The sequence below is a fragment of the Ailuropoda melanoleuca genome, chromosome 1, assembly GCF_002007445.2.
Source record: "Ailuropoda melanoleuca isolate Jingjing chromosome 1, ASM200744v2, whole genome shotgun sequence".
Taxonomy (NCBI): domain Eukaryota; kingdom Metazoa; phylum Chordata; class Mammalia; order Carnivora; family Ursidae; genus Ailuropoda; species Ailuropoda melanoleuca.
In genome coordinates this window covers 166298835-166315925 of record NC_048218.1, presented here as the reverse complement: position 1 = coordinate 166315925, position 17091 = coordinate 166298835, and the positions used below count along the sequence as shown (strand labels likewise).

Here is a 17091-nt window from a genome sequence, read left to right as displayed (position 1 = left end):
GGTCAAATGAAAACAAAACAAAGACTCAGTCCTTTCGTTTCTTCACTTGCCTCTGAGCAGGGGTACAGTTTCTTCTGGAACATAGGTGGTGCAGCGGAACTAGAAAGCCTGTCAGGGAAATGGGCTGAGATTCTGTCCCCTCTCGTGATTGCCAGACTGACATCTGAACCCTCACTGCATTAAACAGTGACTGGGCTGTTGGGGTCCCCCCCTTCATTCAATGAAGACCTACCTCTGCATCCCTTGGCCAGATTATGCTCTTTGGGGCCCAGGACTATAGCCCGAAACACATTCTAAGATGATCCCAGAAGACTTAAACTCGAGGCCGTCACAACAGGAAAGAAAATTCTTGAATAAGTGTGTTCTATTGGAATTGACAGGCTTAGCTTCAGGGGAGAAACAAGCAGGATGAGAAGCTGGTACCCCTGATAAGCATCACCATGTGGCAGCCAGGATAGATGGTCCTGAGCCCGCCTTACCTGGGGAACCCACACTCAGACTGGCATCTGACCCAGAGCAACCATTCCTGCCGAGCCAGTCGGGCTATAAATTATGAAACAGGCCAGAGTGGGTGAAGAAGAGAAAGCACATGAGCAGGAGAAGTGGTGATGCCCCAGCCAGCAGAAGAGTTCCTTTCATTCGGCAGAAAGATTAGTTTGTTGCCTGTCACAGGAAAGCAGTTGATATTATCATCAGGAGAGAAATGACCCTTTACAAAAATTGAAGGTAGAGAAAATAGGAGATCCAGGAAGGATGCCCCAGCTGTAATATCCTTTGAGTATTTTTTGGGGGGGTTGCTGTTTCTCAAATTAGTTTTGTCTTCCTGTTATTTCTGTGAGACTCCCCTGTTATTGTATACAAATCAGTGTGTAATGGATTCTAGAGCTGGAAATTGGTGTGCAGTGGGAATGCAATGTGCAAGGGAAATAATAGGCATTTTATTTCACGGGAGAAAAAGTATAATGAAGCCAATAAACATGTCACAATTTTAATGACTGTTGTTAATTGAACATTGACTATGTGCTAAGCGCTGTGCATTTTCTTATTTAATCCTTACAATAAGCGCATGAAGAAGGAATTATCTTCGTTTAATAGATGAAGAGGATTACAGAGATTAAATAATTAGCCCCAAATTGCCCGACTAGAAATTGGCAGAACGTGAATTTAAGACTAGGCCTCTGACAAGAAATCTTTGCTTTTGATCATTGTATGTTGATCCTGAGAAAAACTGACAATAGAAGGTGCTAGACTCCAGTCATTAGCATGACAGCTCTTGAGTTAGTCAAGCTTGAGCAAAACCTTGGTTCGCATGTGCCAAATGTGAGGATCGGGATACCTACTTGACAGCAGTTTTGAGACAAATGAGAGAATGTGGGAAAGCCTTAGACTGGTGCCTGACACGTAATAAGGAGAGTTTCTGTTTCCATTATTTCATTATCATCATGTTTATCATTATTAGTTTTCCTGTTATTAATACAAAGACTGTGCAGAACTAAACCAGTCACAATGTGGGAGATTAAAGAAGACAGAAAACAGGAGGCAGTTCCAAACGGAAGTCACTGAACCCAGCGAAGAGTGTAGCTTAATTGCTACTTGGTAAAGAAATTACAACGCAAACCTGGGGTTTTCCACATTTAAGAAGGTAAAAAGGCACAGAGATGATTATTTTTATAGTTAGAATTCTTCCCACTGAGAAAAGATACCCCATATTTGACTTTGTCTTAGGAATATGGGAATATAGATGATTTGTTGGATTATTTGCCTCAAATGTTATGGAGTCCAAACCACAGACATTTAGAGGTAGGCCTGTGGCCCCTCTACTATGGGCCCCATCTTGCTCCTCGGGCCATGGGGGATGGCTGGGATTCCTGGAATCTGAATATCTATCTGGTGACTGAGGAAGATCAATGTCATATTGAGGAGTCGGCAAGGCTGGGATAGGGTGAGGTACCCAGACTCCAGGAGTGACCTCTGTTTCCTGTAGCCATGCTCCTGTGTAGTCCCCTGCCATATTGAATCAAGGCCAGCCTTTGTGAGCAATGTGCTATAGAAGAAGGGATGGTGGGTGGCTTACTTCCAAGGCTACTATCAAGGGCAGTGCTACTTCCACCTTGGTCTCTTGGATCACTCACCCTGAGGGAAGCCAGATCCCATTGGAAGGACACTAAAACAACTGTGTGGGTAAACCTGTATGGGGAGAAAGCGAGTCGTCACCCACCAGTCAGCACCAACGTCGGATGATGTTCACCCAGCCCAAGTCAGAGGACTGCAGTCACGGCTGATATCTTAACTGTAATTTCATGAGACACCTGGAGCCAGAACTGTCCAGCCAGACAGCCCCAAATTCCTGACCCGCAGAAAGCACGGGAGAATAATTGATTACTGTTGTCTTAAGCCACTAAGTTTTGGATACATGTTATACAGCAGGAGATAACGACTATAGCCTCTTCTCATGTACTTTTGGGCTGTGACCGTGATATCTTTTGACCACTAGAACAGCTCCAGTTCTGCCCTTTTACTTGGCTCCAAGATGCCAGAGCTATGAATATTTTTTCCTGTTAGCAAGCATGATATTAAGCTTTGTCAGTAGAGGGTGCTGGAGGGACATTGCAGGAGGCTGTTGGCTTCTCTTCCTGTTCCCTTGTCCTGTGTTTTGCTTTCTCTTGGCCCTGCTGTCCAGAGTGTCAGCAGTGCATGTGTGGGGACATCCAGTAGTGCCCTGCTCTCGCTGGGCTCCCAGACCACGAAGACCCTCAGCAAGCTTACAGTCCTGGCTCTGACCCAGCGGCCACCTGGCTGCAGCTTCTTCAACATGAACACCATACATCCCAGTACATCCCATACTTTCCAGTGAGCTGGTTCCCTAGGTTCCCTAAGCCACTTCTCTGCAGCCCTCCCACCAGACTTGACCCCCTACAACCAAGGCTAGTTTCCCATAGCACTCCCAGTATGGACACTGTGCCCTCAAACAAGTGGACTCCCCCACCAGACACAGACCACTCCTCCCTGGAGGCCTTTCCTACTTGCTTAGGGATTGTTGGCCAATAATGAGCCAGGCAACCCAGTGAACTTCTCAGCCACCCAGAGGGTACAATCACCCCTTCTCCAGTGAGGTCTAGACCACAGCCTTGGGAAGAGCCCCATCCCCACCATATGAGTTTGTCCATCCATGGGCACTTTCCCTCAGCACAGGCTTTAGGGTTCTCCTTACATATTTATGGCTATCCCTTGTTATAATGAATATCTCTTTAAAATTTCCCTGTTCCATGGTGGACACAGGAAGCCTATCCAGCGTGCTGGTATTTGGCCAACACTGAGGATGTGGTTCACAGGGAAGCAGATGCCCAGCAGTGAGTGGATGTGATACCCATGGTGGATGGGGACCAGAGCACACACTGGAACGTGTAACAGAATTGAAGGTCAATGTTTTCATGTAAAAAAATAACAGAAATTTAAAAATGGGAAAATTTAAAAATTAAAATTATTATGTGGTTTCTGTCTTCTGGTTGGACCCTAATTAATATAGCCAACCCATTCTTTATTTTAATTTTTTTATTTATTTTAATATAATTTTTTTTTGAGAGAGAGAGAGAGTGTGTGTGGTGGCGGGTGGGGGCAGAGGAGAGAAAGAGAGAGAATCTTAAGCAGGCTCCACGTCCAGCATGGAGCCCAACATGGGGCTTGAACTCATGACCCTGAGATTATGACCTCAGCTGAAATCAAGAGTCAGACACTTAACTGACTGAGCCACCCAGGCACCCCTAGCCAACCCATTCTAAATCCTTCTTTCCTGCCCAGAGACATCAAGGGCAGAAAGTGCAGTCAACTGGAAAGGCATCAGGAGCCGGGGCAACCAGTCTTCCTTGTTTCAGCCTTATTCTGTCCAAAACCGCAGGATCAGTCATCCGTGCTTCATTCTTCTGTCCTGGCAGATCAACGTGCTTTGTTTCTCCAGGTATCTGGCAGAAGATGCCTACCCTACGGTTTCCACCTTTACCTGTCCTCGAACCTTGCAATCGACAGAGATCAAATAGCACTTCTGCTAGGGGCAGATGTGACTGGCCCACTTTGGCTCAGGTGTTCTTTCTTGGTCCAGTCAGCTAAAGCTGAGAGTGCAGTTTCATGGCATATAAACATGGCTAATGGACCTTTTTTGTTGGTAAATGGAGAATCAGTTCTTAGAGAAGGGGTTGTGGACTGAACAGATCTCTTAAAATATGTCTAACATAGAAGACTGCAGATCCATTAGTCGTACAGCAAAGATTTGGAGGTCACTGACATTTGTCTTCAGACTTCCACTGTTTATCTTCTCTTTGCTGTTATTGTACTTATGGCATCAGATCTGGAAGAATAGAAGGTAGGTGAGATGAAACAAGACGAAAGTAGCTAAAAATGATAAACTATAGATCATCCCATCCATAGAAGTATTTGAACTGCAGAAACCTCTATGTGCCTGATTTCACATGGAGAAGAAAGTAACTTTTTTCAGCCATTTCTTTGTATCAAGAATGCGAAAGTCAGGCCTTTCTCTAATAGCCACCCCACACCCCCCTTCATTCTAAATTCCACCTTTCTGGCAGGAGGCACCAACAGAAAAGCCACAACTATCTCATGAAGGAATGAGAGCCAAGTACAAAGGTTAGGAAGGAGAAAGGTAGGGAAGATTCTGGCGGAGTATAAGTTGGCTCAGATGAATGAGATAACTCAAAGCTCAAGGAGAGTTGGTGCAAGCTTGGTAGTGATGTAAGGAGGCCTCAAAACAGAACAAATGTTTGAGAAAGTTAGTTTTCCATGTGATGGTACAGTGGCAACAATCACAGTAAAGGAAGAGCAAGAGGTCAACACCAACCACTGTAAGTAAAACTCCTCCGAGGAGCACATAATGTCTTAAGCAAGTTGTTTATATGCGTTGAGAGTGTGTGTGTGTAGAACTAAAATCTTACTTCTCTAGTTAACCATTCTAGTCACAAAACCAATTGCTTTAAGCAACAAAACGCTGCCTTGGTTAAACCATTAGTGTAGGAGCTGAAGTGTCAGCTGAACTGGGATCTGTGTGGCAAAATGGGAGTCCATTCAAACCTACTTGGGGGAATTTCAAGACATTTACTTGGGGTACTGATGACTTCAATTAGGACAGAACATATTACTTAAACCAAGCAAATGATCGACCTCTGCATATAGAAGTGTGAGGGGAGCTTTAATTAATTTACTAATTGCATTTCTCTTCTTAAGTGGTACCATCGATTTGGGTCTGTTAGGGGTTTAGTTGCTGCTTTCTCTTACAAAGTATGATGTCCCTTATGGGGTGGGTGGGGGGAAGGGGGTGGCTCTAATATGGACCCGGCCCTGGGCATTGGCAGACAATGTTGCCGTAATACTTGCTGAGATACCTAAGATTCCTTAGGGTCACTCCAGTCGTCCTCTGGGTAAAATGCAATCAAGTTCCTTCAGAATACCAAAATTGGCAAGTCTTTAGTGCCACTCCCACCCCCCAGTACACGAACTCACTGCCTCGGCTGCCTCGGTGATATGTGTGAAGCCTGGGTAGAAAGTTATCTCTACCAGGAAATACAGAGGGGGGCTTGGGAGGACAGAACAGGAGGTGGGTGTGGTTCGACGAGGAGCGGGGTGAAAAGGAGGACTCATTGAGGGGACACCAACCACGGAGGGCATATCCGCATGGGGAACACTAGGCCAGGAGGGTTTGTTTTCATTACCGTTCACGTAGATCCCTTTGTGCTCACTTAGAAGCAAGGAGAAAAGAAGAAACTGGGTGTTTCTAAGAATCCTTTTATGTACGGAAAGTCAAACCAAATGAAGGCGTTTCACTTACTTGGAATGATGATCTATTAAGACATAGGGTAGAGTTGTTCACCGTCACTATGAATACACATTGAAACGCGCTAATGTGGGCAGTGTGAAACTTCCATCTGTAGGGATTCTAAAAACTAAATGTGTAACCTACTTCCTTTTGGGCTTTTCATTGTGGAACAAACCCTGAGGAAGGAGTGTCCAGGTTCATGAATTGGCCACCAGGGGTCACCAGAAGAATTCAAAGGGCTTCTGATTTCTTGCTCTCCAACAAAAGGTGTGGGTTTGTGGGACCTGTATGCCCACACTCTCCTGTTGTTAGAGAGATTTCTCCCTTAATATTTATGACTCCTTTGTGTCCTTTCTCTTATATTTAGAATTTCTTTGTCCCCTCTTCGTCCCCAGTTCCTACTACACCACTCGGACCTATAGGTCATTAACAGAGATTTTGCTTTCTTTTTAATTAAATGTATAAATGCTTATCAGTAGGGGATCATTCATCTTTCAGGTCTTAGCTCAAACGTTAGCCCCTCACCAGACGCCTTCTTTAAGTATTCAATCTAATTGCTTTCCACTGCTTTCTCATATCACCCACTTATTTAATTACTTACTTATTACCTATCTTCCCACCTCACCAGAGAAATAATCAGAGCTAACATTTAAATACATGGGCCAGGCACTGTTCTAAGTGCTGTGCATATTTAACTCTTTGAATCTGTACCACAGCCATAGAAGATAGGTATTACTATTTTCAAGCAGAGGACACTAAGACCCAGAGAAGTTAAGCAACTTGCCCAATGGCACACAGCTGTAAAATAAGGTAGTTGGAATTCAAACCTAGGCAGTCTGGTAATAACTAATACTTATTAAGTATCCTACCTGTGTATGAGTGGAAGCTGGTCTGCATCCCCCGCCTTAGAACGGTGCCTGTCAGCGTTGAATGTTAAATGTGTTAATACATTGTGGTAAATTCAGAATGCCATACTGTTTAGTTAAATGATCATAGGTACTGTTATGAAAAGATTTTCAGAACATGTCAAGTGACTATAGCAAATATAGAATATTACATATAACCTGGTCTTATTTTCGGGGGAAAAAAGGTATTTACACACATGGCATATATGACATCTACAAAGTATTTATATATGTTTGTGTTGGGGGAGTTAGAGAAAAATCTGGAAAATAAAACATCTCCATGATCATTTCTAGGGATTATGATTGGTGGGATGAGGGGAATTTTTTTAATACCTTCTTTAAAAAAATATTAGTTAAGAATAAGTGCTTTCTTTATAACATCATAAGTTTTAAGGAAAATTTCTAAAACTTTTGAGAAAAATAAATACCCATATTCTCTTGTTCCATACACTTTTGAATTATAGTTTCAAAATAATAAATACTGGCCTTTGTGAATCTAAAGGAATTAGAGCAATTGTTTCTTATTTCATTGGAACTTAAGTTTTGCCGTGTGGTTTTGTTCAGGATGTCTGCATTTACTTTTATTCTTTCCTGAGTTGGGGGTGGAGAGTGAGAAAGGGCTGCATTCTCACACTTGAGAGCTCAATAGATCACCCTGCGAATTATCACATAATAGATTCATGCCGTTATTGTTGATGTAATTATTATATGTATGACATCAGGATGACATGCCATATTACATAAGTCTGCGTGCTCTAGTATACCTAACTCTCGGGATGTTAGCCCTGAATATGTAAACCTTTATTTTCCAGCATCTGGCTTTTGTGTTTCATTCCAGGTAAGGGCAGTGTTAGTTCGTAGGCTGGTTGGCGTATCCAAGTAGAAGGATGTGTGCATGGCATTTTCTTTAAAAATGGGCTTCCTCAAGCGTTGTTGAGCTCATTCACCTCCTTCAGGAAAGTACATTTGAGGAGCAAGGTCAGCTGAGGTTGGAGGTGTGCACGCTGATCTCTTATTATTGAAGCATTCCGAGAATGCAGTGTCCTGTGCTTCAAAGTTGCATAATAAAGATATTTGGCACCTTTGTGTTTGACTTCACTTTGTAGTGTGGCCTCTCAGGGTCAGGCTATTTTTCTGAGAGCCTGAGTTCCATCATTGTGCCAGGTCACAGGAAGGGACATGAAAAGGGAGGAGAGGATAGGGCAGAGACCAGAAGGCCTGGGCACCTGAGAGGACAAATTTCTTTGTCCTCACAGATTCTCAGCCCTGCCTCCACATCAGAACCACTTCGGGGCTTTAAAAAACATCCATGTCTGCCTCACCCCCTGACCCGTTGAGTTGGAATCACTGGGATTTGGGCCTAGGCAGCAATTTTTTGAAAAGCTGTTTTAATAGGTGGCCAAGGTTGAGAACCACTGGCTCACATGTAGCACACTGTGGCTTCTAGAAGCTCCTGTGCATATTAGGAAGGAAATGGGGGCTGGGCGTCCCCTGGAATGGGGGGATGCACTGTATCTCACATCCCTGGGGAGGCCAGAACTGCTCCCACTGAGAGCCATTTCTTCTCCTCCTCTTGTATGCTCCCCTGCTGGGTAAATACAAGTGGACCGTGATCCGGGTGAGTGGTATTGAATTGCGAGTTAGAGCATCTGAGGGGAGCTAAAAATCACTGATTCAAACAAAGCACCCACCGTTCGGGCCAGACAGGTTAGGGCGGGGCTGGTCCTATTTATTCAGCCCAGCAGAGTCTGCAATATCATTTCATGATACATTTTCTCATGCCTGTGAAGTCGTCCTTGCTGCCATTTGATGGATAAGGAAACTGGGCTGGAAGGCTCGGAGGGCCGGGATCACACAGCTAGTTTGTGGTCAAGTAGAACCAGATTCTGTGCGGCTACCGATCCAGGGCTCACCCTGCATCCCCGCACCAGCCTTAGAAAGTTGTCTTTGAATTTAGTATTTCCTGCTTCGACTTATAAGACAAGTCTCTTGAATTGTTTATGGACATTTGCAACCCTTGTGGCAAGGGGACATAACTAGTGAAAAACCGACCAGGGAAGATATCAGCCAAAGGAGCAAGGAGAAACTCCCAACAACCCACTTTTCCTGTTCTCTCATTTATAGATTGTTTACTTTAAAACCATCTATAAATTCCGAGTGTTTCTTTATTGCAGCAATAGCTAACGTGTGCAGAACACGTACTCTATGCCACTCGCTAGACTTTGAAGATTAATTTGAGTCCTCCTATCAACCACACGGCATAGGTACTATTATTTTTTTTTGTAAGTACTATTATTGATCCCTATTTTACAGATGAGGAAACTGAGGTTCAGAGAGCGTAGGTAACTTGCTTAAAGCCACATAGCTAGTAGATAGTAAAGCCCAGATTTGAATCCAGTTTGGTGCAAGAGTTCACAGACATCCCCATTATACCAGGCTGACTCGTAAGAGTTAGAGCCCTGCTGATCTGAGGTCCCAGGCTGACTCCGGGCTCCTACCTTTTCTACCTGTTTCTTTAATTGTAATAATTGTTTACACTTATTATACCTTTATCAGACATTAGGCATTGTTCCAAGGGCTTTACAAATTTTATCTCATTTAATTCCTTGATGCAGGAGAATGGACCCCAAGGTAACCCCCCAAAGAGAGGCTCTTGTCCAGCTTACAGCTGTTCTTACCACCACCCCTCTTTCTGCAAGGCCCCCTTGTCCCCTTTCTGAAGCTGCTAAAGGACTATGTCAGACTTCTGGTGACTGGAGAAGAGAAATCCCTCTCCCCATATGTCCTCATGGTTACCCTGTGCTCAGCTCCTTTTCCACGTTCTTGGTGGTGGTGCCCTAGATCACTTCCCCTTGAGCCAGTCTGCCTCCGCCCACAGCCTTCGCACATCATGCACGTGGGACGCAGCCAGGCCACTCAGACCTTTGAATCAAACACTGTGACTGGGTTAAGCAAGGGGTTGCAGGATTTCATTCTGAGCTGAAGCAATGAGATCCTTGCTTGCTGAGCCTGGTTGACTGAACATCAAAATGAGCATGACCCCCAGTGAGCGCTCACTGTCACATCCAACTGTGAGTCTTCCCGGAGCCACTTTGAGCTCCTTGCAGATAGCTCTGGAGGATTCACTTAGGGCTGGGTGGCCTGTCATTCACTGCTCTCACATCCAGCTCTTTTCTGTTGTGAGGATTTTCCCCTCCCATTTCCCTCTGTCTGTGGCTTCATTCCCTGGCTCCTCTCGGCTGGGTGGTTCTAGAACTCAGGTCTCATTCAACTCAGGATCTCACTGAGTCTTTCCATAATTACTTGTGTTTAGAGGAAGCACTATTCTTTTCTGCCCTCACCCACTCTTTCTGTTTAAGATTTTATTTATGTGTCAAAGAGAGAGAGAGAGTGCGAGCAGGGGGAGAGGCAGGCAGAGGGAGAGAAAGAAGCAGACTCCCCACTGAGCCAAGGAGCCTCATATGGGGCTCGATCCCAGGACCTTGGGATCATGACCTGAACCGAAGACAGATGTTTAACCAACTGAGCCACCCAGGCGCACCCTTACACACACTCTCTTAACATCACCTTTATTTCCTTTCCACACTCTTTAATCATCGGGTTTATTCCTTTACTTACTTATGATCTGTATTTCCCATGAAAACGTAAGCTGGAAGAGAACAAGTGTTTTGTTTTTTTTTTCCCCACTCACTGCCCTGTTCTGTAACTACTTCCAGCATGGTTCCTGACACATATGAGGTGCTCAACAAATATGTAAAGAAATAAGAAAGAAGTAAAGAACCCTCTGTCATGGAGGTTGATGGTATTGACTCTACTGCCAGAAGCTCATTTTCGTCCTCCCAACCCTGCCAGTGACCTTTTCTTACTTACCTCTTCCCTGTCTCCTCAATCATTTTGTACCTTGCTTGGGATTTTGTTGCTGTTGTTTGCATTGGCTAAACCACTCTGGGCCTGTGCACTTCTCAGTTCCCTCGTGTTGAATAAAGTGGCTGCTGTCCTTGTGAACAACACCCTCTTAGTGAATCAAATCAGAAGGGCCCTTTGGGCTCCCAGTGAAGAGGGCAAACTGTCACTGAGGAGGATGGATTCTTTGCTCTGCCTCTATGGGAATGTGTTGGTCAAATGCAAGTTTAAACAGCTAAAAAAATAATAATAATAACCATGCCCTAGGCAGTATACTGGGTTTCTAGGGGCATACAGAGGCAAAACTTCTACATTCAGCTGGTTTTCTGGCTATTGGCAGGAAAAGACTGAACTGAGCAAGACAGATACTAGTATTATGATGCAAATACTAATTCAAGGCAAGAGATAACCAGCACTTTGCAAGTAATGGAGATCAGTCACTGGGGTCTGGGAAGGCTCTGGGAGATGTCGCTGAGGCGACGAGGTGGGATCTGAATAAGGTTGCTTAAGTGTATTCTTTTGCTTAGAACAGTGTGGTCACTGGCTTCTTTGTCCCCTTTAGGTAGACCCCACGGTTGCTCCAGTGGTCCTCTGGCTGCAGGGAGGGCCTGGAGGTTCATCCATGTTTGGACTCTTTGTGGAACACGGACCTTATTTTGTCACAAGTAACATGACGCGTAAGTATTGCTTGGACTCTATTTTCCTATGGAGAGGTTTTCACCTGAACCTTATATCTACTCCGAGAAAAAATGAAAGTGTATATGGAACCACAAGGAATAACGCAATAGTTTTAGATGATAAAGACGTAGCTCTCTGGCGATGTCTGTCCAAGAAGGAGGAGCCACCAGGGTGAGTGTCCTGGCTGGGCTGCATTCTCTCTTGAAATTCAGGTGAGAGGTTCTAAGCTATTTTCTTGCAGTCTGCTGCTGACTCAAGCAATCTGGACTTATGAAAACAGTTGGTATCTATTACTCTTTGGGCAAGCTCTTTTGCATGAGACTAATGGGTGGAATTATACCCCTAATTATTCACACGAACTGGACACTGTATGGTTCAGTCGCATAAATGATCAGATATCCTGGAAGCACGATGCTGCGGGTGGGGGCGGGGGCAGAGGAAGGAGTGGAGGAGCCACATCTGGCTGTCACTCCAGTCTACCTCCATCTCATTTTTGGGGAGTGGGGGAGATTGTTTACTTTCCCTGGGTCGGAATTTGGAGGGTGAACCATTCTGTGACTCAGGTATAAAAGCATGTCTGCCAAATCTGTTGGAGTTGTTCTCTTTGGCATTGGTTGGGAGGAAGAGGATTCAGAAGGATCAGACGTTAAGAAGGGTTGATTGGATCAGACAGATGAGTTTATCCTATAGGTGGCGGATGAGTTTTTCCATTGAACCAGTTGCACGGGATCTTGTTTCCAAACTTCATCCTAGATGTAGAAAGCCTCTAGGTCCAGGAAAAGTAAAGGAGAGGACAGGAGAAGGAAAAGGTACTGGTGTTTATTCCCTACTGTGAGAGTAGGAAGCAATGTCAAAGGGACACTGGGAGTTGATTGATAGGATGGGGACAGGTGGGCTTGTTGGGCTCCTGAGCAAGGCTGGGCCCTAGGTGGCATGTTTTGTTAAAAACCCAGTCTCAAACCTCTTCTCTGTTTTGCTAGTGCGTCCCAGAGACTTTTCTTGGACCACCACACTTTCCATGCTTTACGTTGATAATCCAGTGAGTATCTGACGGTCTTATGAAATGTCAGTGTGGGCCTCTCTTATCTTTTTTCTTTTTATAAAGTACATTTAAGAAATGGGGAGGGAAAGGAAATAGAGATTTAGGGGTTTTTTGCTTTTTAAAATAGAATTTAATCTATTAAAAAACACATTTGAGATTTAGTTTTTCCTAACACGTATCATTAAATCCGAGCAAAATTAAATTTTGCTTGCTACCTTCTCTCCTTCTCTCATTTTTAATCTTATGAAATATCCTGTTCAGTGCATTATACCATCCAAGATAAGGAATTAGTTTCTTTCCACTGATGATATGGCTTCCCCACATCATGGGTTATTATATAGTATTAGAATTCCTAATCTTTCTAACAGAGTTCTAGATTTAAAAAGTCAAAACTGGTCTCCTTCATTTATCACAGTGTGTCTCATCTCAGAACAAGAAGTGGAATTCTCCTTGGGAAGTTCTTCTGAAATTGAGTCCAATAAACATCAAAATAGGAGACTAACTTTAGGGTCAGCTTCTGCTGCGGAAATATCTTTACCCCCTAACTAATTTCTCTGATATCTCTCACTTCCCAGATGGTTCAAAGAGAACAGATAAATAGTGAGAAAAAGGAGTCCAGCATACCCATTTCCTCCCACTTTCACACCAAGTTTTGTCCACCATCCTCTTTCCTAGACTATAAGTGCATATTTATATTGCCTAAGTTGAATGAAATGTGCTGTCCCCTTGTGTGTTGGGGAAAACAAAAACAAAAATACTTAGATGCAGTTGTGGTGCATCTCTTAGACAAATTATTGACACAAAATCAGTGGTAGCTTCTTCTTAATTTTACAGCTTAGTTGTCTGGGAACTTCTAGGTATAAGGAAATATTAGTTTAAAACGAATCTTTATTTTAAAACCTACCTACTGAAGGTAAAGGGCTTAGTGGCCATATTTCTCACAAATGAAAAATCAAAACAATACACACACGCACACACACAACCTTTTATCTCCAGCCTAGAGAGTTCCTTCCTGTCAGGACAGAGCGATGCACTCTCCAGGTTTCAGACAGGAGACAACTTTGGGTCTTTTGATACTGTAATGGGGGCCAGGAAAGGTGAATTCCTCCCCCTTAAGTCAACATCTGGCAGGGTCCCCATGGTAGAATCAGGACAGCTCAGCCACTGACCCCAGAGCAGAGATTTGTGGGGGGTTTGTTTGTTTGTTTGTTGTTTTTTATTTGAGAGAGAAAGGCAGCACAAGGGGTTTGGAGGGGCAGAGGGAGGGGAAGAGAGAGCATCCCAAGCAGACTCTGCACTGAGCGCAGAGCCTGACTACAGAACTCGATCTCACGACCCCGAGATCACAATCTGAGCCGAAACCAAGAGTTGGACGCTCAGCCGACTGAGCCGCCCAGGCACCCCGGTGCTGATGTTTTATTTGGGCTTGGAGGAGGGGAGAGGAAAAAGGTGAAATGCAGCATCCACCGGGGTTGATGGCTAAATATACATGGGGTAGAGGCACAAATCCGAGGTCAGAGGCTAGGCCTGTGGAATCAGGTTGATTTCCTTCCAGTGTGGTATCTCCCGGAGGGCTCTGAGGCATGTGCTTCTCTCTGTTTACACCTGCTTATTTATTTCACCTTCAGGTGGGCACAGGCTTCAGTTTTACCGACGACCCCCAGGGATATGCTGTTAACGAGGATGATGTGGCACAGAATTTATACAGGTACAAGGCCCTGGCTCCCTCTTGGCCTTCTTCAGACCAAACATTTTTCTATTTCAATAGGGAAATTCATCCAATAGTGTAAGTATTACTGATTGGTCCTTGTGGTCTAATTCTCAAAGACATTTTAAGAATACTTCCACATGAGGAGTTCACATCTATGCACTTGCATGCACACGGTCTATTTTCCACTTCGTTACCTTATCACTGATAATTGTGAAAATGGCCAGCAGAGAAAATGACAAGGAAGGCTAGAATCCTAAGGCCTGATTGTAATTTTGTAAAAATAGCCTTTAAGAAACAATAGCAACAGTAAAATTATTCAAACAAAATTATTTTCAGACCTCTCAGCCAGATGCCTGAGAGGATTTTTGCTTGCTTCTCAGCATTGCATTTTAACTTTGCATTTGCCTGGAAACAACATCTTCTTAGATGCTTGCTTGTTTCTCTTCTTTCTCTCTGAGGCCTTCAAATGCAGTTTCCCCGCGCCCCCCCCCACCCCCGCTTGCTTCTTCTTCATGACTCCCAGGCTGAAAGCTCAGCTTGCTAGCTAGCCTCTTACTTTTTTCCCTTCAACTTACAAAATTATTCTTTTACTAAAAAGAAGAAAAAAATGGAAGGAAAATGTAAAGTTACAAGCCTGCTCAAAGAGTGTACATATAATTTCTTCTTTCTTACTCACATTCGTTGTAGCTATTTTTAGTACTTTTTTTTTTTTTTTTAAGTAAGTGACCGTTCTTATTTGGTCACAATTTTCCATTCTGTAAATTATTACTGGAGATCAAATCCTGAATTCTTTCAGATCACTAGGACACCACTTTATGCATTATAATCATTTACTAAAAGAATCCTAGTGGCTAGAAAGAGTTAATCAGCTCCCCTATTCGCCATTTGCACCAAACACTCATTCTGCATGGTGAGCAAACCCAATCAATCCCTGAAGTGAAAGTAAATCTAGAAGTCAGAGTTTTTTGATCTCTGACAAAAGTTTTCCATCTTATTTTTCTTTCTCCCTAAGGCAAATGGCTGGGGGACAGAGGAAAGAGGAACTTGGCCTTTCTTCGAAGATATTTCCCTCTCTCTTTCTTGTTGACCCAGAAAACAATATGGTGGCTGTTTTTGACACTTTCATTTGTCCTATGTCCCGTTATTTTAACACTTCCATTCAGTTTCCCAGGGGAGGGCTAGGACCCCATACTTTCGCTTCCAGGTGCAGTGGGTCCTGGGAGCACATTAGCCAGGTTTCCACAAGGGTTCCCCCTCCTCTGCCCCTAGCTCAGGCCCCTCCTCTTTCCTTATAGAGACAGGTCGTGATGGCGGTCCTTACAGGTTTACTCAAACACCATGAGCAGTGACTGTGTGTTCTCATTTTACAGATGATAGGAAACCTACTTCTCCCCCCCCATTCCTCCCCACCCCCTCTGACCCTCTTTTGGTTTCCATCTAAACAAGCTCAGTTGTTGAACTAGCAAACACCCAGAGGGCGGAGGTTCTATAGCGAAGAAACGCATCCGTCCCCTCCAAGCCAGAGCTTGCAACCCTGCCATTCCTTTTCTGTCTCTCTTCCCCTCCCCCAAAGATGGTCCCCACTTCCCGTTGACCCTCCGTGTGCATATTTACTGCTGACATGTGGTACATCTCCTCTTGCATGACATGTAAAGAGAACCTATTTCAAAGCATCCATTGTTTATAGCTGTTTCAGTTCTTTTTGCTTCAGGCTCTTAGAACTGGAAAATAGCTAATCAAGGGTAGTGCAGAAAACTGATTTCAGCTGTTTCCTTTATAGTTTACACTGTTTGTTTCCCTTTGTGACTACATTCTTCTCTCCAGCTCTCCAGATGGGTGTTTGGAATAAGAAGGTCGCTTTGAAACCTATAAACGGTTTACTACAGGTTTAAAGAGTGGACCGTCTTTGTCTCCCTTTGAAAACCATCTTTTTTTTTTCTTTTCCCTGAAAATCCCATTCCTTTTGACTATTAATAGTCCCTGGCTATAAGAAGTAGACTCCTACTAAAGAAACATTTGACATTCACACTTAGGCTGCTTTTCTTTGTGTTTGGAAGTGAAGCTTTTTTTTTTTTTTACTAACGACATGTTTAGATATTCGATTTTTTTTTGGTATTTGGAACATGCTATTGAGCCACAATGCCCCTCTGGTTTAGGTAAGAAAAATAATAATGATAATAAAGGTACTAAAGAATAATGAATTTATTAACTGATTTGGAGTATACCATCTGGTACCATGCTCCTTCTGCCACTGTTTATCGATTGCCTGCTGTATGCCAGACACTGCTCCTGGTGCAGGTGACAGTCGTCAACCAGCCCCATAGTCCTCATTCTGGTGCTTACCATCGAGGGGCGTGCCTGAAGTTAGGTTCCTAGCAGCGGGTGGAAATGATAGTATCGTTCTTTTCCACCTGTTCGTTTGTATAGGAAATAATATCAATTGCTAAACGCTTCATACCAATGACTATGACCCAGATTTCATATATGAAATGAGAACACTGCGTGATTGGCACGAGCAGAGCGGATCAGGGCCCAGCCGCACTAGGTGTGGGAGGACAGCTGCCCGCAGGCCGCCACAGAACAGAACGGCCAAGCTCCTTATCACTGCGTGTATTTCAGTCCCACTGTTAGTGACTAAAGATGGCCCTTGTTTAGCTTGGGTTGGTATGGAACTTTAGTTTAGGTTATCTTAACCTCGATTCTTTTGAACATCTCGTATTTATTATACCTCTGACTCCATTAGAACTCACCAGCCTTGTTAGTGCATTGTCATTTCCATCTACCTTCTGGGCCCCGAACCCACCAACTTCCCTTTCTGCAAAATTTATCTGAGGAAGAATTTCTTCCTAGTCATTGTCCCTTGCAAGCTCGGTTTCTTCCTGTTGTCCTTTAATGTAACTTTCTGCCACCAGGTGGCCTTTGACTAAAATTCAACTTGGTGGACAAGGCCGTTGGCACAATGCTAGCAAGGTTGCTGGTAGAATCATTTGGCACAGAGGCCTGCTTCCTGGGACATCTAGCTCTGGGGCCT

The 17091-nt window shown here is 44.0% G+C and overlaps 1 protein-coding gene across 2 annotated transcripts in view; it reads left to right on the top strand.

Annotated features, from left to right (window-relative positions):
* The window catches only part of CPVL (carboxypeptidase vitellogenic like), a 124146-nt gene that overhangs the window by 31482 nt on the left and 75573 nt on the right, over positions 1 to 17091 (top strand). For both annotated transcript variants that reach the window (XM_002912852.4, XM_011223398.3), the window contains exons 4-6: positions 11192 to 11306; positions 12288 to 12346; positions 13978 to 14057. In XM_002912852.4, the coding sequence (XP_002912898.1) occupies positions 11192 to 11306; positions 12288 to 12346; positions 13978 to 14057 (254 nt within the window). The remainder of the gene's footprint in view (positions 1 to 11191; positions 11307 to 12287; positions 12347 to 13977; positions 14058 to 17091) is intronic.